Source organism: Bubalus bubalis, chromosome 24 (genome assembly GCF_019923935.1).
Source record: "Bubalus bubalis isolate 160015118507 breed Murrah chromosome 24, NDDB_SH_1, whole genome shotgun sequence".
Lineage (NCBI taxonomy): Eukaryota > Metazoa > Chordata > Mammalia > Artiodactyla > Bovidae > Bubalus > Bubalus bubalis.
The window spans coordinates 23802349-23827312 of record NC_059180.1 but is presented as its reverse complement, the minus strand read 5'-3'; the positions used below and the strand labels follow the sequence as shown (position 1 = coordinate 23827312).

General features: G+C 40.0%; 1 protein-coding gene across 1 annotated transcript; it reads left to right on the top strand.

Moving 5' to 3' along the window:
• Positions 1 to 1440: 1440 nt before the first annotated feature.
• Positions 1441 to 24852, top strand: ACSM4 (acyl-CoA synthetase medium chain family member 4). Its single transcript, XM_025275589.3, has 13 exons — positions 1441 to 1641; positions 3577 to 3787; positions 7467 to 7674; positions 13354 to 13497; positions 14232 to 14388; positions 16668 to 16747; positions 18326 to 18449; positions 19481 to 19561; positions 19699 to 19800; positions 20275 to 20402; positions 20495 to 20594; positions 23456 to 23575; positions 24720 to 24852. The coding sequence occupies exons 1-13, from the start codon at positions 1441 to 1443 to the stop codon at positions 24804 to 24806; spliced, it is 1743 nt and encodes a 580-aa protein (XP_025131374.3). The 3' UTR covers positions 24807 to 24852.
• The last annotated feature ends 112 nt before the right edge of the window (positions 24853 to 24964 follow it).

Below are 24964 nucleotides of genomic sequence, written 5' to 3'. Positions count from 1 at the left end.
ACCTTCATCAAGAGCCTCTGTAGTTCCTATTTGACTTCTACCATAGGGTGGTGTCATCTACATATGTGAGGTTATTGATATTTCTTCCGGCAATCTTGATGCCAGCTTGAGCTTCATCCAGCTCAGCATTTCGCATGATGTATTCTGCATATAAGTTAAATAAACAATATACAGGGTGACAATATACAGCCTTGATGCACTCCTTTCCCAATTTTGAAGCAGTCTATTGTTTCATGTCCAGTTCTGATTGTTGCTTCTTGACCTGCATACGGGTTTCTCGGGAGGCAGGTAAGGTGGTTTGGCACTCCAATCTCTATTACTGAAGATAGCTGTATGAGACATGTTAAGTGCTAAGGGTGCAAAGCATAACCTCTACTTACATCAAGATAGGTTAGAAGACAAGGCACATATGTTAAAAACAAGAGTTAATGACACAAGGTAGACAACTGTTGCATGAATAGTATAGATGCATGTTATGGAAATTCAAAGGAATAAATAAATCAGAAAATTAGGGGAAAAAATGTTAGAATACAGATGGCAGTACAGAAAGGAAAGAAGGTTACTTTACCAATGTCATAAAGCTAGTCTTGAAAGAGTTGAGAGTAAATCACAAGTTTCCTGATTCATATTGTAAGACTGTTTCATGGAACTATGCTAATGAAAATTATCTTAACAATAGCATTAGTTAACACTTTGAAGACACTTTTTACATACTGGGCATTTTACAGACATTATCTTATTAAATTCTCATAATAACCCTAGGACAGAGGTGCTGTATTTTCCCCCATTTCACACATGAGGAAATTGAGGTGTAAGAAAGATAATTTTCATAAAGCCCTACAGCCAGAAAATGGCTGATCCAGTACTTACACCAAGGTGTCTAAAGAGCTATAATGAAGGCAGGAAGCATGGCCCAGAAACCAGGGGAATGACAGGTCAAATCTAAGTGGTGGAAACAGACATTTATGAAAAGTCAGTGGGCTGCTTTACTGGAAGAGGAAATTCGAGAGAGGACTTAGCAGATAGAGTTAGAACAGAGTATGAGGCAGAGAGAAGGAGGTCGTGAATGTCAATCCAGGCAGCAAATATTCTGTTTGTCTATCATGTGTTTGGGAAGAAGGTAGGAACAGAAGATAGGAGCTTGACAACTCTATAGTTGTGGGCTGTTGTTGTTGCTGTTATTTTTAAGATTAACCTGGTCACAAAGAGAATGACGAGGAAGAGTCTAGTAGTAGAGGACTGATCAGGGGCTAAATCCTCAGCTCTAGAGAAGGATGGGGTGTTTTCAGGTGTTTTCCAAACTTCTGAGGGTACACAGCTACAGGTCCGCTTCCCAATCTCACCACAGAGCATGGGAAGAGACTAACACTCCTCACCAATATTTCCCCACAGACTGCAGTATTTCCATATCCACACAAGCTAACAAAGCCCTTTGGAACCATGAAGATTTTTTTCCGCTACCAGACATTCAGATTCATCTGGCTCACAAAGCCATCTGGCCGGCGCTTTCACAAAAGTCACCAGCTGGGGGCGCCTCTGACTCTTGCCGACTTTGAAGCCATAAATCGCTGTGAGAGATCATTGCCTAAGAACTTTAACTTTGCTGGGGATGTGCTGGACCAGTGGTCCCAAAAAGAGAAGGTATAAGATGACGGGCCTCCTTTAAATTCTTGGTGTCTACCTGTCTCTCAGACTTCCGTTTCCTTGTTCTGTGGCCATTTTTAATTCCATTTTTTCATACCTCATGGTTTCCTTTGTTTTCCAGTTGCCCTTCTCTCTCTCCAGGGAAGAACTTTGCACCTCAACTACGTATGGCTGTCTTCATCCTCAGCCCCCCTCATCATGGTTACTCAAAGAACTATGCCTCTTTCCCCTCGTTTTCCCCAAGTCGAACATAGCAGCTCTTTGTTCTCCAATTCTTCTGTTTGGTTTGGTCACACAAAAAACAGTAACTTGAGCTTTGGTTTTATGAATAGTCATTGGTGCAGAAGCAGAGCTTGAAAAGGAAAAAGCAATATGTTTTATGAAGTGTTTAGTGTATCCCCAGGTCAAGGTCCCTGCATACTGACCCCCCCCACCCCCAGCCAGGCACTAAGCTGAACACTCTACTTATCAATGCTTACCAAAGTGCACTGCGAGGGCCCGTGCTTCAGAATATATACTACATGTACAAGGTACTGAATATGTGGAGTTAATTCTTCCTAGTAAATAGAATGGACAATCTTCCTTCAAATCTATTGTCTTTAGCAGCTCTCTTATATTTGATACACTCACTTTTGAACAGAGAGCACAGATAGAAGATGAAAATCTCTAGATAAAATGTAGGGACATATTTTGTTTTCAGTATACATATTTATTTTTCAGTAACCCATTTTTAGCAAGTTGTACTGATTTTCCCATTATGGTGGTATTAATAATTAAACATATTTTCCTTCTTAAGTAAAGTATTCAAGTAAAAATGAGTCAACAGTGTAAAGAAGAATACAAAGAACAATAGCACAAGTGTAGACAGATCTGGAAAAATAGTGATACTCAAATGACTAACAATTGAGAAATATGGATCTATATTATTTCATCAAATCCCCATCACCACCCTGCAGCTAAGGGGGCTGCAGATAAGGAACTTAACCTCACAGAAGTTAAGCTACTTATGCAAGTTCACCAGTTCAAAGGTAAATGAACCAGCTTCTGATCTTACAGAGCTTTAATCCATTGGATAGGGATGACTCTATGATATCACAAAGTTTAATGGAATAAATGGGAACGTGCATACAAAGCTGCAGGAACACAGAGAAGTCAGGAGAAGAAGTGGGAGCTAAGAAAGACTTGACCAAAGAAGTGAAATGAAAACTGGGCTTCCAAGTATTTTCCAACTAGGGAAGGTAAAGGGAGCATTCCAGATAGGGGAAGAAAAGGAGAGTAATATCTCCCCCAAGTAATACATAAAGCAAAGAGATTTTACAGTACAGACTTCTAGAATCATGTATAAGACATTTGCTCCAGAAAGCAATCAAGCTTCTTCTACAAAGGCCCTCCGTCTTGTTCTCGGTTACCTACGAAAGCCATAGCTTGTCCTTTTGGGTAAAAAATAAGTTCCTAATCAGTCTTGGTCCATTCATTTTGGCTTTTGGTTGGAAGAGACTCTAACTTAAACAAGAAATAAATTTATCAAAGGGATGTGGGAGAGGTCACAAAATTGGGTTGGAAGCTGGAGTTTTCACAAGGACAGGAAGCAGGACAGATGCATAAGCACCAAGAGCCAATAGACGGATTTTGCTCCAACCATTTTCTATCTTTTTGTTCTTCTCAGAAAACTCAATCAGGGACAGGAGGTGTGATTGGCCCAACTTGGTTCACAGGCCCACACGCTGATCAGGGAAGAATGGGCACCCTGGTGGGTTGTCTCAACAAGGCGGTATTTGATAGAACAGTGGCTCCCCCACAGACAAACTGGGTTCTGTTACTGGGCTCCACCAGCACAAGTGCTGAAGGAAAGATAACAAATATGTCCCATCTATTTGATGACCACTCAATCAAGCCTTCTCCCCTCTTCCCCATGTGCCCATGCATACCTAGACAGGAGAGAGACCAGCCAACCCAGCCCTGTGGTGGGTGAATGGCAAAGGGGATGAGGTGAAATGGAGCTTTGGAGAACTGGGCTCCTTGTCCCGGAAGGCTGCCAATGTGCTCACCAAGCCCTGTGGTTTAGAGAGAGGAGACCGAGTGGCCGTGATTCTTCCCCGAATCCCAGAGTGGTGGCTCATAAACGTGGCTTGTATGAGAACAGGTCAGTGCCAATATTTAACATTTTTAAATCATGCAGAAACAGAAAAAGACTGAAAGTAGAGGTTTTTATGAATTGTTAGTCCTGACTGAAGTTATGCTTACAAAGAACAGAAAAACTGGGTTGAAATTAGAAGCAATCATGATGCAATAATAAAACACTACCTCAAGAGGTAAGTATTATTGATGCCCATTTTGCGAGAAAGGAAACTGATGTTCAGAAAGGTTAAGTTTGCCCTGAGTCACACAGCTAGAAAGCTATGCAATTGGAGCTTAAACACGAAACTCTATAAAAGCGAATGTGGGTACCAATGCCTCTTTGCAGTGCTGGTTATGATGTGTTCATCCAGATGCTCCAGAACTTACTTCCCTGAATACATTTGGATTCTCCCTGACATAGCAGTACAAAAGGAAGAAAAAAGGACTTTATAACAAAATGACTTTTAAGACTAAGGTTGTAGATTCCAGCTGGAAAACCTTTGCCTCTTCCCAGAAAATTAATGTATTAAATGACACATTTTCTCCCACAGTAGTAATTTATAATGTACCCCAGTAAAATTTCTACAGAACTCTTTTCCTTTCTAGGACAGAGTCCAGCAGAAACCACAGCCAATGAGTTGGCCGTTTATTTTTGTAAATAAAGCTTTAAAGTTTTAATGGAATACTGCCATGCTCACTCATTTACATATTGTCTAAAGCTCTTTTTCGGAGAAGGCAATGGCACCCCACTCCAGTACTCTTGCCTGGAAAATCCCGTGGATGGAGGAGCCTGGTAGGCTGCAGTCCATGGGGCCGCTAAGAGTCGGATATGACTGAGCGACTTCACTTTCACTTTTCACTTTCATGCACTGGAGAAGGAAATAGCAACCCACTCCAGTGTTCTTGCCTGGATAATCCCAGGGACGGGGGAGCCTGGTGGGCTGCCGTCTATGGGGTCGTACAGAGTCGGACACGACTGAATTGATTTAGCAGCATAGCTCTTTTTGCACTACAGCAGCAGAATTGCTAATTGAAATAGAGATGGTACGACTCACAAAGCCTAAAATGTTTACTGTCTGGCCTTTTACTGAAAAAGTTTGCACACACAACACAAATGTTTATACGTCAATCAAAAATAAACAAGAATACCAAAGGATATACTACTATACAGAACACGAAAACATGTGTTGCAATATCATTAATAATAGGAAAAAATGGAAACAACTATATAAGAACTATTAAATAACTTAAAAACTAGCTGAGAATAAAGTTTAGTGGAGGTGTGGTTATTGCTAATTGAAATTATGATGCTTCAATTTGCTGGAGTGTCATTAAAAGAATAATTACAAGGATTTCATAATAGTGTTGAAAAATGCTCTCATTGCCAATATTACATAAAAATAGCAATATATAAAATTCTTTTTACATTCACTATAAAAAGGAATTTGCAAATGTGAAACAAATTGTGGGTTGGAAAGAGATTAAAGGTTTTATTTGCCATAAAAATATACTAATATTACTTAACATAATGTATGCCATTTGTGAATGCTGAGATTAAAAACAAACCCACAAGCAGAATGGTCAAAAATATACAATTAATTAAATGTTAAACAAGTGCCTGAGGATTATGTTTTCAAGTTCAGAATAATTAAATCTCAGTAAATAGAGATACTAGTACTATGCACCACATAGCTAAACACTTTGCTTTTGCTGTAAAGCGTAAAAATCTGAAATCCACTAGAAGAGAACTTACTCCTGACCCCCAAGCTATCCATTAAATACATCCACATCACAAATCCCCCAAGACTACTAATAATTTCTGAGCCACTAAGAACAAATGATTTGCAAAATAATCTTATATTTTTATATTGAGTGAATGATGAGATATTTTCTTGATTAACTTATCACATCAAATATTTATTCATCTTCTCAAGAAGGGGTGACATGTAAGAGCTTTTAAGATATATTCAGTAATTGAAGTTTCCTTCCTAGGAATTCAACTCCATATCTTCCTATTTAGCGTACTTCAGGGAACTCACCAAGAAATAAGGAGTCTGGTATATGACATAGGTCTTGGGAGTCTGGGAAGTGTATCTTTGAATCTTGGTTCTTCCACTTACTTTACAGCCCTTGGGTTAGTTGTCATCTGCATGCTGGGATTAATTTTAAGTGAGATATCAGGCATATATTCGGAGAAGGCAATGGCACCCAACTCCAGTACTCTTGCCTGGAAAATCCCATGGACGGAGGAGCCTGGTAGGCTGCAGTCCATGGGGTCGCTAAAAGTCGGACACGACTGAGCAACTTGACTTTCACTTTTCACTTTCCTGCATTGGAGAAGGAAATGGCAACCCACTCCAGTGTTCTTGCCTGGAGAATCCCAGGGACGGGGGAGCCTGGTGAGCTGCCATCTATGGGGTCGCACAGAGTCGGACACGACTGAAGTGACTTAGCATTAGGCATATATTACATACTCAATAAATGGCAGTGGCTCTTTGTAATGCTTTACATACATTCCAGTTTCTTGCCATTGATCTGCTTTAGAAAGTGCAAACCACTTTCCCTCTGTTTTGCATCTAACTCTCCCATATATGTTCTTCTCATAAGGAACTAGTACTTTAAAATCAGGCCCATCACAGGCCAATGTTTAGAATGATGTGAAACAGTTGAATAAATTAAGCATTGACAAAGTAATGTAGGCATATGTCAATGAACACAGACCACTGAGAAAACCCAGATTTAAGGGCTGTCTCTACTACTTGCTTGGGTCATATTCCATCAGATGGCAACAACTGCATTGATTTACATGGTTGCTTAGAACAGTGGTCTCCAAGTTTTTTTGGCTATACAATCTATCAATAAAAATTCTTGGGAAACATATACTCCCATCTGGATATAGTTATTTAAGTTGTTCTACTTTGCTAATACAGTATGTACAAAAATATATACAAAAATGAGATAAAGTCATAACAGAATTCCATATCTGCAATAAATTTTTTAAATTCTAATTTCTTCTCTTATCCCTAGTGGCTTATCTTGCCAAACTCATTTGGAAACCATAGGTTCAGATGATTGGATGAGTTGATATTCATGAAAATGTAAACCTGTAAAGTGCTGTAAAATGTAAAGTACTGTTTAAGTGTTATATGACAATGACTAAAATGGAACATATAACAGCCCACCATTATGATGGCTCATGTCAAGAATCATCTGCCAATGCAGGAGATGTGGGTTCCATCCCTGGATCTGGAAGATCCCCTGGAGAAGGAAATAGCAACCCACTCCAGTATTCTTACCTGGGAAATCCTGCGGACAGAGGAGCCTGGCAGGCTGCAGTCCATGGGGTGGCAAAAAGAGGCAGACATGTCTTAGCGACTAAACAACGACAGCATAATGCTTACTATATGCCAGACTTACTATTAGTTTCCCCATTTTACAAAGAAGGAAAGGAAGACACAGAGAGATGAAGGAATAAGTGCAAGGTCACAAAGCAAGTATGTTGCAAGAATGGGATTAGATCCAGGGACTGTCGGACTCTGAAGCTAGTGCTCTAAGGATCTCTCAGAGATCAGGGTCCTGCGGGATGTTCCTGGAGACCAAGACAAGGGTAGCTGAAGGTTAGATTTTGCAGCTCTTTGCCATGCAGGCACAAAGCTCAAGTTTCCACAGTCCACAGTCTATTCAGAGGCCTGTCTCTTTCCCAGGGCTTGTCTTCATGCCAGGAACAACCCAGCTGACAGCAAAAGACATCCTCTATCGGCTGCATGCATCTAAGGCCAAGTGCATCGTGGCCAGTGAGGAGGTGATCCCAGCAGTGGAGTCCATTGTGTCCGAGTGTCCAGACTTGAAGACCAAACTCCTGGTGTCTCCACGCAGCCAGGATGGGTGGCTCAGCTTCCCAGAGTTACTTCAGTGAGTATTTTCCCCACATCACTTGCAGTGCCAGCAATAACACCAGTCACAACTACATCTCAGAGTCTCCTAGCCTCCTGCATACTGTGGACTCCTGCATACTGTGGGTTGATACAGGCTCCTTCTCAGGAAAAGTCACCTAATAAAAACGTTTTAAGGACAGAGAAAGGGCTGCAGCTCTGCTCGCATTTCCCTCCTTTTTGCCAGGGCCTGAGATGAGTATCCTACCCGAGTGAGTACTTGCCTAAGTCCTGGAGCACGTCTCCCACAACTCACGGCCTTGACTCTGGCCACCATTTTTTTCCCTTAAATGTGGTTCACCTCAGGGCTTTTGCACCTGCTGTTTTTTTCTATCTGGAATGCTCTTCCTCAGCCCTCATCAACAGGAAGTTGATGACTTCCTGTCAAACTTCAACTCAAATGTCTTATCCTCAGTGAGACTATCTCTGACCACCAGTTCCAAGCTAGTCTACCACATCATCCTATTGTTTTCTTCATAGTACTCATCACTACCCAAATATCACATCCACTCATTTGTTCCTGTATTTACTATCTGTTTTTCTCCTCTGCAGTTGACAAATGATGACCCATAGGCCAATTCTGGCATGGCATTCACTTTTATAAAGTTGTGTTGGAACATGACCACACCCATTTCTGTGCATATTGTCTAGAGTGGCTCTCATCTCATAAGAGCAGAGTTGGGTAGCTACAGCAGAGACTCTATGACCCCCAAAGCCTAAGATATTTATTATCTAGGTCTTTACAGAAAAAAACTTCCATCCTTCTTCTAAACAGTAAGCTCCAAGAAGGTTTTGACTGATCACTCTATTTCTAGTTCCTACCATTTAGTTGGGCCCTAAGAACTGCTTACTGAGGACTGAACAAAACAGCACCCTTAACCTCAATTTTCCTTATATGTAGAATAGGGATGCACATGTCTTAAGTGTTGTTTTGAGGATAAAATAAGCTAATAAGCAAGAAAGTGCTTCCTAAACTGTAAAAAATGGAGTAAAATGTTTATTAAATGTATTATCCTTCAAAGAGCTGTTAAGTAGCTTATTTAAAAAAAATACTTTTGATCAGCTTATAAAAAGAAGACATATAAACTCTGTTGAATAAAAGTAGTTTCCATGGCTGGAATAAAATTTTACTAGTAATCAAAACTAAACCCTGTTGGTCAAACCCAAAAGGTTTTCCCACAGCTATGCCAGAGAATGCTGTTTGTGTCTTTCATTAACTGAGTACCTCTGGATAAGTCAAGTAACATCTCTAAAACTCTGTATCTTATCCATAAAATAAGGATAGTATAGTATCTACACCAATGAGTTGTATAAAAATCAAATGTGATGAAGCATGTGAAGTTTTTAGCATAATGCTTGGCACAGAGTAATCACTCTATAACATTTATAGTAATTATAATTATTATTAGTCTCAAGTTAACAAAGCCATTCAGCAGTGCAGTAATTCCCTAAGGTCAGTTCAGTTCAGTCGCTCAGTTGTGTCTGACTCTTTGCGACCCCATGAATTGCAGCACGCCAGGCCTCCCTGTCCATCACCATCTCCCGTAGTTCACCCAAACTCACGTCCATCGAGTCGGTGATGCCATCCAGCCATCTCATCCTCTGTCGTCCCCTTTTCCTCCTGCCCCCAATCCCTCCCAGCATCAGAGTCTTTTCCAATGAGTCAACTCTTCGCATGAGGTGGCCAAAGTACTGGAGTTTTAGCTTTAGCATCATTCCTTCCAAAGAACACCCAGGGCTGATCTCCTTTAGAATGGACTAAATTCCCTAAGGTAGTGTTATTCAATTGAATATTCATATTCCTCAGTAAAATATTTTTAACACACTCCCTTAATATATATTTATTTATTTATAAATTATATACATGTACTTTTGTGTACCACACAAATATAAAAAATAATTATTTTAAAGAATGAATTCTAAAATACATATAATTTGAAATTCTATTTTCTTCTCATTCCAGTCATCTTGCATATACTCCTAGGCAGCAAGTTCCCCTACTTTCAAGACTCCTGTCCTAAACAACTCTGCCCATTCTGTTGAGTCCCCAGAAAACCTTTAAAGCGTCACAAAATCCACAGGAGACAGAGAACTTTGAACTCATATGAATTTCAAATTGAAATTTATACATCTGGGGAGTATTTTTCAAGGTAAAGGGAATCCTCACTTCAAACCAACAACTTTGGAGTGTCATAACTTGACAACTGGCATGGATTGTTTCTCTAAAAGCTAAGGAAAAGAGACATAAATTGCCAACAACTGGCTGTTCTGTCAGAAAACCACACACAGCCACAATCAGGGCTATTTCATTTTGTTAGAGTCAATCTTCTGGGAGTTCACTTTAAGGTTTCTCACGCTACTTCTGTCTCCCATGGATAGATGTTCATGGACATTTTCCAGAATATTATACTAGAATGGGGAAACAGTTAAAATTATGGGCCTGACTGATATTTCTCTTTTCCTGTCCTAATAAAAAGGACCCTTCCCTTCAGCTCAAGACCCTGGATTCTGATCATAAGGGGCTTAAAACAATGTTCCAGGAAGAACTATATGAACAAAAGTATGGAGGCAAAGAAAACCCCAAAATGTGTAAAGAAAGGACTGCAAGCAGTTTGGGATGGCTAGAAAAGAAAATATGAAGCCAGAGTGGAGGCCAGAAGAGCAAGCAGAGGCCAGATAATGGCCTCTCATATAAAGATCTGACTCTTTGCGATCCCATGGACTATACAGTCCATGGAATTCTCCAGGACAGAATACTGGAGTGGGTAGCCATTCCCTTCTCCAGGGGATCTTATCAACCCAGGGATCAAACCCAGGTCTCCCACATTGCAGGCATATTCTTTACCAGCTGAGCCATCAGGAAAGCCCAAGAATACTGGCATTGGTAGACTATCCATTCTCCAGTGGATCTTCCCAACCCTGGAATAGAACCAAGGTCTCCTGCATTGCAGGCGATTCTTGACCAGCTGAACTACCAGGGAAGCCCAAAGATTGAATACGCATGCTAAATTTTTAACTTGATCCTATGAACAAGGGATCTAGAAAGGGAAATGGCAACCCACTCTAGTATTCTTGCCGGGAGAATTCCATGGACGGAGGAGCCTGGTGGGCTGTGGTCCATGGGGTCACAAAGAGTAGGACACGACAGAGCAACTAATACACACATGACAAGGGAAGCCAGTGAAGAGTTTTAAGAAGTGAAGTGTCAAGGTCAGTTTCCAGTTTTAAATAGATTTTTCTGGCAACTGCATAAAAAATAAATTTGAATAGAACCAAACTGGAATCAAAGAGACCATCTGAAAGGCTTATCTAGGGGAGCAAAGATGAGATTCTAAGTCCAAGCTCTGATGAGTAGTACTGAGAGAAGGAGGCACACTAAAGAAAGAACTAGAAGGATTTGGAGACTGATTGGACATGAAGAATGAAGGCAGGAATCTTCTGCTTTTAACTCAGATAACTTAGTGGGTGGGATACTATCAGCTGGAGAAAGAGTTTAAAGTTGTGTTCTCAGTCGCTCAGTAGTGTCTGACTCTGAGACCCCACTGACTGTAGCCTGCCAGGCTCCTCTGTCCATGGGGATTCTCCAGGCAAGAATACTGGAGTGGGTTGCCATGCCCTCCTCCAGGGGATCTTCCCAACCCAGGGATTGAACCCAGGTCTCCCACATTGCAGGCAGATTCTTTACTGTCTGAGCCACCAATTGAGGGGACTAAGAACAAACAAATGTGTAGCAAGTGGTAGATATTTGAGTCTCAGGCTCAAGGAGGTAAGGATATAAATCTGGAATCATCAGCATATAATCGGTTCCCAAAAACTGATTATATATATAAGTCAGGTATGCAAAGAAAGACAGAAGTCATACGCTGGAAACCCTGCTTGAAAATCTTCTTGTCACTCACAGATTATAATGTTTCTTTGTTTTAAAAATCAAAAGCTTTATATCAAAAGTTTTACATACTAGATTAAGACGCATTCAAAGATGAGTTGGGCTTTTTTGGTTTGTTTTTGTTTGCTTGTTTGTATCAGATACTATGATGATATTCCCCTTTCTCCAGTCCAACACATACCAATTTCACCATATATTTTACTGAAAAAGTCAATACAATTGAATGGTCTATTTTTATTTGGGGAGAGGGGACAAGGGGTAGGGTAGGCAAGTTACCAAGAAAACCACATTAATATTTCATGAAACTATATTTGACAATATAGTGTGTGTTTATACCATTAATCCTTACTGTTTTAAAATTTCAGTGGCAATCTTAATCTAATTAGGATGGATTAAAATGGTATCCTGAACTCTGTTTCCTTCAACCTGAGATATTAAAAAGATATGTGAGTTTCAAAAATTCATAGGTGTTCTATTGGGTATTAAATACTGAGTAACAAACCAACTCAAAAGTTAGTGATGTAAAAACAATCATTTTATTTGCTCAAGATTCTTTGGGTTAGAAATTCATGTAGGTCTCAGCAGAAGCAATTTATCTCTGCTCCACATCAGCTTGACTGGAGCTGGAGGATCCAAGTGGGTTCACTCATAATTCTGAGACTTTGGTGTTCGTTAAACATTTCTCTTCTCCCACACATGCCCTGTCTCTCCAGCAGGACAATCTGAACATTTTTATGTGGTGGCTGTGTTCCAGTGAAAAGTGAAACTACAAAGCCTTGGTGGCTCAGGCTGAGAAGTTGCACAACTTCTGTCATGTTCTGTTGGTCAAAGCAAATCTTAAGACCAGCCCAGATTCAAGGAGAGAGGACACAGGCTCCATCCCTCAGTGAGGCATGCTTAGATGGAAGGAATTGTTGGGGCTGTCTATGCAGACAATATTACAAAGATATTACTATCAGTTAAAGTGCTCTTAGCTTTAGCAATAGAAGACCCAAGTAAGCATGGCTTAAACAATACAAGTTTATTATATTACAGATAAGAAGTACAGAGGTAGAATGGAATGAGAGTTGGTTAATTCAGTGTTTTTTTGAAGATAGCATGGACCTAGATTCATTCATCTTTCCATCATGCCATCCTCAGTGTGGATGATAATGCTTCTTGTGATCCCAACATGGCTAGGCTAATTCCAGACATCAAGTACTCTTGCAACAATATCCAAAGGTCAAAAAGCAAGATGAATGGGGGTAGGGGGAGGCAGTATTCCTCCCTAATTGCATCATATGCCCATTCCTAACTCAGTAACTCGGAGAAGACAATGGCACCCCACTGCAGTACTCTTGCCTGGAAAATCCTATGGACAGAGGAGCCTGGTGGGCTGCAGTCCATGGGGTGGCTAAGAGTCGGACATGACTGAGCGACTTCACTTTCACTTTTCACTTTCATGCATTGATGGCAACCCACTCCAGTGTTCCTGCCTGGAGAATCTAGTGGTCTAGTGGTCTAGTGGTCTAGACCACTGGTGGTCTAGTGGTTAAGTTTTTATGCCCTCACTTCCAAGGGTACAGGTTCAATCTTTGGATGTAGAACTAAGATCCCACAAGCCATGCAGCACAGCTGCGAAGTCCCTATAAGTTTTCTTGAGAAATTTCTCTCAGGGAGGCTTTGGATTACATTCTGGTGTCAAGAAGGCATAAGTAGCAAAGCAAAAAAAAAAAATCAGAGCTAAACTGGTCTGCTATGTTCAGTCATCATCTTGGGGCCCATACTTTACAGAACTGCCTCTGCAGAGCACAGTTGTGTGGAGACAGGAAGTCAAGAACCAATGGCCATTTATTTCACCAGTGGGACCACAGGCTCTCCCAAGATGGCCCAACACTCTCAGAGCAGCCTGGGAATTGGGTATACCCTCTGTGGAAGGTAAGGAGGAAAACTGTTTTTTGTTTTTTTTTTTTTAATTATCCCCTGAGCTGCCAATATGTATATCCAATTGCCTAGCTGGCACCTCTACTTGGGTGGCTATTAGGTATTTCCAATGAAACATCTACAAAATAGAACTCTCGATGTCTTAATTCAGGAAATTGTACCATCTAACCAACTGGTCAAGCAAGAACTTAGGACCTGACCTTGATTCAGTCCCCACAACAGCATGTCTGGCTCCTTCTCCTTTTGGCCACATAAATTTGCCCACCCAGAAAGGCCTTCCAAGATGTCCTAAAACTATCACATTACCCTATTTCATTTTCCTCATAGCACTTATCACTATTTGAAGTTATGATATTTACTTAGATACTTATTCACTATCTCCCTAAAACAGGGAAGAAATCTGGTCTTCCTTGCACTCTGCTATAGAACAATGTCTATCATATAATATTTGCTCAGTAAATAGTTGTCACCTCAATGGACAAACTTGGAAAAACATGCAAAACCCAGACTCCCACTCTACTCTCAGACTACCTAAGATTCTGAAAAGCCCTCTAACAAGAATGAGAGGTGGTGCTGCTCATCTGGGCGTGGGGCTTCTTTTGACCCTTCTCCGTAGCCATTGAGGTTCCAAGGCAAGGCTGTTCCTTAAGGACACAAATTTGCTTACTTTCCTGTTTCTTTGTTTTATTTCAGCTTGGTCTGTCTTGTTGCTTCCCCATATCACTTAGGTATTGGCTGGACCTGAAGTCCACAGATATCATATGGAACATGTCTGACACTGGCTGGATCAAGGCTGCCATTGGCAGTGTGTTTTCCTCCTGGCTTCAAGGAGCCTGTGTCTTTGTGCATCGGATGGCCCAGTTTGACACCGACACTTTCCTGGATGTAAGTCACTACTTCAAATTACATATAGTTTTCTAAATTGCATATAGGTTTCTCTCGTCTTTCCCAGAACCATAGAGACATGATTCCTCAGAATGCAGGACTTCTTGGGCTTATGAAAATCATTTGTTTTTAAGAAGTGAAGTCTCCAGAGAGTTGGCTTTAAAATGTGTTTAACAGAGTGAAGAAGGAACACCCACAACGCTCTTAAGCATAAGAACCCCTCTTGTGCTTCAAATTGTTCAGGATTTGCTAGTATCACTTAATCAGTGGCCACCTGAGAGTCTGGTTCTAAATAACAGATTAAGTCTCAGTTCAGTTCAGTGGCTCAGTCGTGTCTGACTGCCTGAGAGTCTGGTTCTAAATAACAGATTAAGTCTCAAGTCTAAATAAATCTTTGGTTTCTGTTTCAGTGAAACAAAGACAATAGTTGATAAGTCTGAACTCCTGTGTAGAGGAGATTGAAGGTGGTGTCACCTTTCTCCCAGAGTAGCACCTTTCATTCTCCCTTCGCCCTGTGCTTCTCACTTTGCTAATTCTCAGAACCCAATATTCTTCTTGAAACCAGGAACATCCATCCTTCTCAGCCAGCAACAGCTAGAATGAGGTATCAGATGGCTCCAGTTTCTTAAGCCTTTAGAAAAATGTGATTCAAGGCCAATTATTTTTCAACCCCATGAATGATCAATCAAGTTTAACCAAATACTTATTATTAAAAGCACCACACCTGTGTGTGACTAAAAGCTATGCTCACCCTGTTATTTTGCCAACTGGTTTGACGAGATGGTTTATGAGTTTTCACAGAAATTTAGAGTAACATAAGAACTTGGGTCTCTACATCAGATTTGTAAAGTTACTTGAAGTAGGTAAGTTAATTTTACAGTTTTAAAACCAACATTTATAAAATAAGAATATTTTATTATTTATGAAATATTCTCTTTCATAAAGTAATATATTACAATATGTAAATAGAAATATTTAATAATGTTAATATACCATCACATGTAATTATATATAACATTATTAGTATTCTTATTTAGTATATTCAATGAGACAAAATATTCTTTTTATAAAATATTCAATGTGTAACATCTAAATATCTTATATGTCATTGGCAAATTATATATTAATATAATATTGATATATCTGTTTCATGAAATATTAAATACAAATATTAAAATTGTTCTCATTCAGTTGCTAAATTGTGTCTGAATCTTTGGTACCACACTGACGGCAGCATGGCAGGCTTCCCTGTCCTCCACTATCTCCCAGAGTTTGCTCAAACTCATGTCCGTTGAGTCAGTGATGCTCTCTAACCATCTCATCCTGTGACACCATTTTCTCCTTTTGCCTTCCATCTTTAGCATTGAGGTCTTTTCCAATGAGTTTTCTCTTCACATCAGATGGCCAAAGTATTGGCACTTCAGCTTTAGCATCAGTCCTTCCAGTGAAAATTCAAGGTTGATTTACTTTAGGTTTGACTGGTTTGATCTGTTTGCTGCCCAAGGGACTCTCAAGAGTCCACATTTGAAAGCATCAGTTTTTCAGCACTCAGCCTTTTATATGGTCCAAATCTCAGATCCGTAAATGATTACTTGAAAAACCATAGATTTGACTAAATGGACCTTTGTCAGCAAAGTGATGTCTTTGCTTTTTTAATATGTTGTCTAGGTTTGTCATAGCTTTCCTTCCAAGAAGCAAGTGTCTTTTAATTTCATGGTTGCACCACAATTTGAAAGCATCAGTTTTTCAGCGCTCAGCCTTTTATATGGTCCAACTCTCACATTCATTCATGACTACTGGAAAAACCATATTTTTGACTATATGGACCTTTGTTGGCAAAGTGATGTCTTTGCTTTTTTAATACATTGTCTAGGTTTGTCATAGCGTTCCTTCCAAGAAGCAAGTGTCTTTTAATTTCATGGCTGCAGTCACCATCCACAGTGATTTTGGAGCCCAAGAAAATAAAGTGTTTCACCGTTTTCATTGTTTCCCCATCTATTTGCCATGAAGTGATGGGACCAGATGCCATGATCTTAGTTTTTTTAATGTTGAGTTTTAAGCCAGCTTTTTCACTCTCCTCTTTCACTCTCATCAAGAGGCTTTTTAGTTCCTTTTGCTTTCTGCTATTATAGTGGTATCATCTGTGTATCTGAGGTTATTGGTATTTTTCCATGAGATGATCACATGTCAATGAAAGAAAAGAGGAGGTTGTAGACATCAGCTCCAGTCATTGCCTTTAATTAACCACTGCTGATATTTTGTCTTTCTCCATCATCCAGACACTTACCACTTATCCCATCACGACCCTCTGCAGTGCTCCCACCGTCTACCGGATGCTTGTGCAAAAAGACCTTAAGAGGTATTTGGGCAGAAATCTCCATTTGAACCACAAACAAAAGTTATAATCCAGCAACACAGATCTCCCCTTTTCAGTACAAGATAGTTTCTCAGTCTCACCATTACTTACATTTTGAACCAAATAATTCTGTGTCATGGAGTGCTGTCCTTTGCTTTGTAGCATTCTACCTGGCCTCTACCTACTATTAATCTATATCAGTAGGACTTCCCTCTCCATCAGTGGTGATGATCAAAAATGTCTCCAGACATTACCAAGAGTCTCCTAGAGGGCAACCTCCCACCCCTGGCCCCCAACATCCCCAGTTTAAGAATCACTGGAACAACAGAACACTTCCAGAGACAACAAGAGTTCTGTAATCCCAGTGCTTTTATCACCCCTGCTCTAAACACACACACACACACACACACACATACATCTATATTTATACTGCCCTGAAGTTAATAAAGTCTTATGACTTAAAGCTTATATTCAACTTAGCCAAATCACCTGAACGTTAGGTGAAGTTGCAAAGTATATTTATTTAACTAACATGAATTTAATATATAAGGAGAGAGAGAAAGGAAGAAACAATTTAAGTCATTACAGTCACCTGCTTCTCCCCTAAACCTGGATCCTTCAAAGACAAAACAAACAGAAAAAAGGCTTCCCCCAAGGTGTGGATGTCAAGGAGGGAGATAGCTATGAGAAACAATAAAGGAGACATGAATCTTCCCTTTTCCTAATCAACTCCTTGTGGCCCTCAGAATGTGAACATCTTGCTCAAATTTTAAGATTAATTCAAGGGCTTCTATTCTGAATAGGCCCAATTCATTTTCTACCAAACCCTCCCTCCCATTATGGACCTCACTATGTTAGAATTGAGCTGTTCCAAGCTTTCTCACCTGAACCTGGCTGGGCAATTGAGTAGTAAGCCACTAGTTAAAAGCTCACGCTACAAAGTCAAACAGGTGGACTCTGCTCCTAATAATGGATCTCAATCACTCAAGAAAACCTTGCTAAGGCTCCCTTAACTCCATCCATAAGAAATATTTAAGAGCCACCTCATGGGTTGTGGTAAGAATTCAACAACAGCAGCATGTTTGGTGAATGAGATACTTGACAAGTGATAAGTGTAGAGGACAGATTACTCAACTCTGCTCTTTATCATTTGGGAGGGCTTGGGCAAGTTCTTTAACTTTTTTCAACCTCAATGTCTTCATCTGTAAAAGAGTTTGTGAAGATTATGAGAGTGCTCCACAAGCCCTTGTAACATCAAAAATGTTCAATTAATATTAGCTGCCATATTTCTTGGCTCTTAATAAGTTCTTAATATCATTATTAGCATTTTCTCCAACATTTTCCTCTCTTGAATGACCTGTTAAATGTAAACTCCACCAAGAAACTGTTTTAATCATAACATACCCCATGTGCCTAGAACAACATCTGACAAGAGTATTTGCTCAACAAATATTCTCTGAATGAACTTTCCTAAGACTTGCCCTTCCTCACTCTTTGCTTGTTTCCAATGTCCTAGTTATCTGCCAATGAAAGCCACTCATATTTTGCTCCCCAAAGACCCCAGTGAAACTCTCTCTCCAGATATAAATTCAAGAAACTGCGGCATTGCTTGACAGGAGGGGAGCCACTCAATCCAGAGGTACTGGAACAGTGGAAAGTGCAAACTGGATTGGAGCTGTATGAGGGCTACGGACAGACAGAAGTGGTATGTTTAATGGACAAAGTTTAGCCTTTCAACCCCAGGACTGTCAACTGAGCCCCTGAAGTGTTCCCATCATGCTCTAAATTGTGATGGTATTTCCTAAAACTTCTAAATTGCCCGACTAGGTTTGACTGAAGGGGAATCATGATTATTCTTGGCTTTCCTCCCTCCTTCTCACACAGGCTAAGTCTCAGAGGTGTTAGAGATTGAAGAGGTTCAAAATTGAATAGCTCATCTTTCCAATGCACTGGGAAGGACCCCAGAGAGTCCCAGTGGGCTTAACAGAACTTAAGGTGCACTTAATGGTACTCAGCCAAAAGGAGTGATTTTCAAAGTGTAGTCCCCAAACCAGCAGTATCAGTAGCACCTATGAATTTGGTAGAAATACAAATTCAAATACCCCGGCCTCTCCCTGACCTACGAATGAGAAACTGGGATGGGGCCCCAGCAATGTGTTTTAACTGATACATACTCAAGTTTGAGAACTACTAGTCCTCTCGCCTGGAGAATCCCATGGACGGAGGAGCCTGGTGGGCTGCAGTCCATGGGGTCTCGAAGAGTCAGACACGACTGAGCGACTTCACTTTCACTTTTCACTTTCATGCATTGGAGAAGGAAATGGCAACCCACTCCAGTGTTCTTGCCTGGAGAATCCCAGGGACGGGGGAGCCTGGTGGGCTGCCGTCTATGGGGTCGCACAGAGTCGGACACGACTGAAGCGACTTAGCAGCAGCAGAAGCAGCAGTCTCAAATAATGGAGAAGGAAATGGCAACCCACTCCAGTGTTCTTGCCTGGACAATCCCAAGGACGGTGGAGCCTGGTGGGCTGCCGTCTATGGGGTCGCACAGAGTTGGACACGACTGAAGCAACTTAGCAGCAGCAGCAACAGTCTCAAATAATGTATTTTGGAAGATGAGCTTGAATACTTGAAAAATCAGTCAAAACTGGGTCTTGGATTTCATTGTCATGATATATTAACAGCTACAGAAAAATGAATTTTTACATAGTTACATAAAATATATTCTCTTAATAGGGAATAATTTGTGCCAATCAGAAAGGACAAGAAATTAAACCGGGCTCAATGGGGAAAGGAGTACTACCCTACGATGTGCAGGTGGGTAATACCCAACTGGTTCAACAAAGAAGAGAGACTATTTCAGATTTCTGCTATTTGTTACACAACTATTAATAACCCATTTTCATTTTGTGAAAAGAAAGTTTTAGGTACCTAAACTGTTTCTTTCATTCTAGATTATTGATGAAAATGGCAACATCCTACCACCTGGAAAAGAAGGGGAAATTGCCCTCAGGCTAACATCTACACGACCCTTCTGTTTCTTCTCTGAATATGTGGTACAAGAATGTAGAACTTTAATAGACTTTAATAGAAAAGGTGGTATAATAGGGAGTCATATAGACTTGGGTCCAAATTTCATATCCCACATGTTTTGCTATGTAACCCTGGACAAGTCACAAAATCCAAGTCTATTTCATCAGCTGTAAAATGAAAAAAATAGATATATTATCTCTCTCCTAAGGATTTTGTAAAGATTAAACTCTATGTGAAAGAAACCAGCTACTTTGGTTGTCCTCAGAAAGGACACCTGGATAGGCTTTAGGGGGTGGGGGGAGGTAGATATGTGGTGCCATGGGTGGCATAGATAATATTTTTTATTATACTCTTGTATTCTTTTGTATTCTTTGCCAGGAACTACCTTTTTAAATTTTTTTTTAGAAATAGAATATGAAATGTACTAGTCACTTTATGGGTGCCATACCCCTTCTATTCTGATCAAACTAATCCCCAGTGTCATGTTTGATTCATAGGACAATCCAGAGAAAACTGCTGCCACCGTAAGAGGGAATTTTTACGTCACTGGAGACAGAGGAGTGATGGACAGTGATGGTTATTTCTGGTTTGTTGGCAGAGCTGATGATGTCATCATATCCTCTGGGTATGTACATTTGGTACTTTTAGAAAGTCACCATTTACCAGGGAAATCTACTTAGGTGTAGATATCAAAGGCTTCTTCTTTTCCCCTTCTAGGTACCGTATTGGGCCATTTGAAGTGGAGAGTGCACTAATTGAGCACCCAGCGGTCGTTGAATCAGCTGTTGTCAGCAGTCCAGATCCAGTCAGAGGAGAGGTAGTATGAAGGTCACTAATTAAAGTGGCAATATTGTATTTTCAAGTTGCCCATCTAACCACTTTAAAGAATGAATCAAAAGTAGTCATGTAATGAGACACACATGGCAATATATATTAGGCAATCAACTTTACAAGTGAGTTGTGTACCAAAGGGAATGTTTTAAGATTCTTTTAGTAGCAAATGACAGAAACTCAACTCAAACTGACTTATATTTCTTTAAAAAAAAAAACAAAAACAATCTATTGGCTCACACATCCAAGGGTTCATGTGATATTAGCAAAACTTAGTCTGTCTCTATTTCTTGCTCTGCTGTTCCTTATGTTGGCACTATTTGGGCAGGTTCTTCCCACCTGACGGTAGCAAACACCATATATACTTAACAAATTACACCTTAACAACCCCAGGAAAGGAGACAGCTTTTTGCTGTCTTTGCAAAGATCTTTGCTGTCTGGCTCAACCTGGATCATATGCCAGTCATTGGACATAGGAGTTAGTGTCAACTCCATCAGAGAGGTAAAGTAATCCTCCACAGGCAAATCAGGGTGCTGTTACTGAAAAGGGAAGACCAGATACTGCACAAGCAAAAGCAGATTTTACTATATGTATGATTGTCGTGAAATGCATACTGTACTTTCTCACAGAAACAGTGCAAATAAGAGATTGTGACCAAGTTCCCAAACAAATACCACAATCCTAATTAGGACCCAATGAAAGGGACTTCAGGGAATGACAAAAGTAGCCTTAGTTTTTGATGTTCAGTTACTCAGTTGTGTCTGACTCTTTGGGACCCCATGGACTGCAGCACGCCAGGTTTCCCTGTCCTTCACTATCTCCCAGAGTTTGCTCAAAATCAGATCCATTGAGTCAATGATGCCATCCAACTATCTCACCCTCTGTCGCCCCCTCCTCCTCCTGCCCTCAATCTTTCCCAGCATCAGGGTCTTTTCCCATGAGCTGGCTCTTCCCATAGGTGGCCAAAGTATTGGAGCTTCAGCTGCAGCATCAGTCCTTCCAATGAATATTCAGAGTTGATATCTTTTAGGATTGACTGGTTTGATCTCCTTGCTGTCCAAGGGACACTCAAGAGTCCTCTCCAGCTCCACAATATGAAGGCATCAGTTTTTCAGTACTCAACCTTTTATATGGTCCAACTTTCACATCCATACATGACTAATGGAAAAACCATATTTTTGACTATATGGACCTTTGTTGGCAAAATGATGTCTTTGCTTTTTAATATGTTGTCTAGGTTTGTCATAGCTTTCCTTCCAAGAAGCAAGTGTCTTTTAATTTCATGGCTGCAGTCACCATCCACAGTGATTTTGGAGCCTAAGAAAATAGTCTTTCATTGTTTCCATTGTTTCCCCATCTATTTGCCATAAGTGATGGGACCAGATGCCATGATCTTAGTTTTTTGAATGCTGAGTTTCAAGCCAGCTTTTTCACTCTTCTCTTTCACCTTCATCAAGAAGCTCTTTAGTTCCTCTTCGCTTTTTGCCATTAGAGTAGTGTCATCTGCATATCTGGGGTTATTAATATTTCTCCTGGCAATCTTGATTCCAGCTTGAGCTTCATCCAGCCTGGCATTTTCCATGATGCACTCTGCATATAAGTTAAATAAACAGGGTGACAATATACAGCCTTGACAGACTCCTTTCCCAATTTGGAACCAGTCCATTGCTCCATGTCTGGTTCTAACCGTTGTTTGTTGACCTACATACAGGTTCTCAAGAGGCAGGTAAGGCAGTCTAGTATACCCATCTCTTTAAGAATTTTCCACAGCTCAGTTGTGTCCAACTCTTTGTGACCCCATAGACTGTAGCCCATCAGGCTCCTCTGTCCATGGAATTCTCCAGGCAAGAATACTGGAGTAGGTTGCCATTTTCTTCTCCAGGGGATCTTCCTGACCCAGAGATCAAACCCAGGTCTCCTGCATTGCAGGCAGATTCTTTACCATCTGAGCCGCCAGGGACGCTCCAGCCTTAGTTCTAGGAGGAAGTCAAATAGCATGGAAGAGAGAATTTTCTTTTCCTCATGGAAGTTTCCTATATACTTTATGTTGAAATTTCAAAAACACTTTGCTTATCAGCATTCTCCCACATCTCTTTCTGTATTCCTGGCTCAAATTATACATGACCTTCTGTGGATCCCATTCTCATACCTCCAGTATCACTTCCATGATCAATGGATTCTGTTGTCCAAAATACTTTTCTCCTGTCACCAAATTCTCCTTGTCTCAATACAACCATTTCAGCTGAATATCAGAAGTAAACATGAATTAGAATCAATGTATGAATTGTTACTAACTTATATTCACCTCAGTAGTTATCTAGTTAGTGGGTTTTAAACAGTATTACAAAGAGAAGCAAAAAATATCAAGCAAGAAAGGCTTTTTATAGTAGATCAGTCCTTTCTGAGTCCATTTCTCAACATACACACTTTCTCCATCAGGCCTCCTCAAAACACATATTCTCTAAACCTCCAATAATCCTCTACTACTTCTTAAGTATGATGGAATAAGTGGCTACCTGTCAATCAAGGACTGCCTATTTAATAAACAGGATTAGTCTGGTTGAAATGTTCAATACTAGTGTGGCATGAAAATAAAATGAAGCCTTTAGCTTTATTGAACCACTGCATTCATCACTCTCTCAAACCATTTATCTGGAATTAGATCTCAAAACCTCACTGTATAGTTGTATTCAAGTTTTGTTCATAGGTGATCTCCAGCATATGCATGCATTTCTCAATCTACTATTAACAAACAATTAAGTATTGGTGTTTGCCATTGATTCCAAACTCTTTGATGTGTCTGAAAAAGAAATATATTGATATAAATTGATTTTTTCCCCCTACAGGTAGTGAAAGCTTTTGTTGTTTTATCTGCACCCTTTAAATCATCCAACCCAGAGAAATTAACTCTTGAACTTCAGGATCATGTAAAAAAATCAACTGCACCTTACAAGTATCCAAGAAAGGCAAGTATTGTGCCCAAAAGTTAAATGTGTTACCAAATAAATATCTAAACTAGTAAGTACAAATATTAGCTTTTGATTTTATAGTAACTCATTATACAAGTAGAGGACACCTGTTTCAACTTTAAGAATTTTGCTTTAAAATACTTTATATTAAGATACTACAGATGTTTGAAGAATTAGAATCTTTGGTCATCTCTACAATACTAAGTATACTAAAGATCCTTATCAGACTAATCAGTCCCATTTCATATGAGGAAAAAAAAATAGTGGCCAATTGTTTTCAAAGACAGCACGACTTATCTATCATAGTACTTTTGGGCCATTATACCTTTCTAAATTCAAAGCATGTGACTTTAAGTATTAAGGGATCAAATTTGAGGGACAGGAAGACAATATCATCCAAAGAAACTGGAATTTTTCCTGAAACCTTCTCCAAAGGAGGGATTTAAGGACAATTCTATATAAAGACACACAGATGGCACTACAATTTCCTTCTAGTCCTAGAATCCTATTAGTTGATATTGACTGATCCTCTACATAAGAATTCAGTTTCAGTTGGCATCATTTCAGCTAAAAGGTAGTTAATTTCAACCTAAGCAACCTAATTTCCATTCAGTTCACTTAATCAGTGCCTAGTTTCTTTTCATAAATGTTTGAGGACATTTTAAAATACAGTAGTCATATCTTGAGGGAGAGCAAAAAGTATTTTACTGTCAAGTCAGGGCCTAAGTAGGAAATTGTATATACTCAAAATTATCTTTAAAAAATCTCCCCAGAACTTCCAGGACCCAGTTCTTAAAAGGTCAAAAAAAACGAGAATTAACTTGATGTTTCTCTTTGCATTTAGCTGTGGCCTCCATCTCCCTGGGGAAGTAGAGACCTAGGTCTGGTTTGAATTAGAGGAAAGCAATAGAATAAAGGGACTGTTCTTCTGTAAAGCAAACCAGCATTAAAAACCAGCATGATGGAGCTCCACTGTATATATAAACTGAACAGTTTCTGGTGACCAAGACATTCAATTAGCTTCACGCAACAGACACTGAAAGTCAACAGACACTTGATCAGACACTTAAAGTCACATGCTTTACTAGTGGGGACAGTAAACTTGATCAAGTGTCTCATACTATGTTTTTCTGTTAACTAGGTGGAATTTGTTAAAGAACTCCCAAAGACAATCACTGGGAAAATCAAACGCAACGTTTTAAGAGACCATGAATGGGGTCGAACATAGCCTGACAAGAACACAGTGGCATTAAGCAGTTAACAGGGCTGCCTTCTTTTAGTCCTTGCTTCCCAATAATTGAGCGACTACTCTCTTAAAATGCTTACGATCTTTCCTGGTTGAAAAACTCTACCGAGTTTTTGTTTTGCACTTCGCCAAAAAATAAG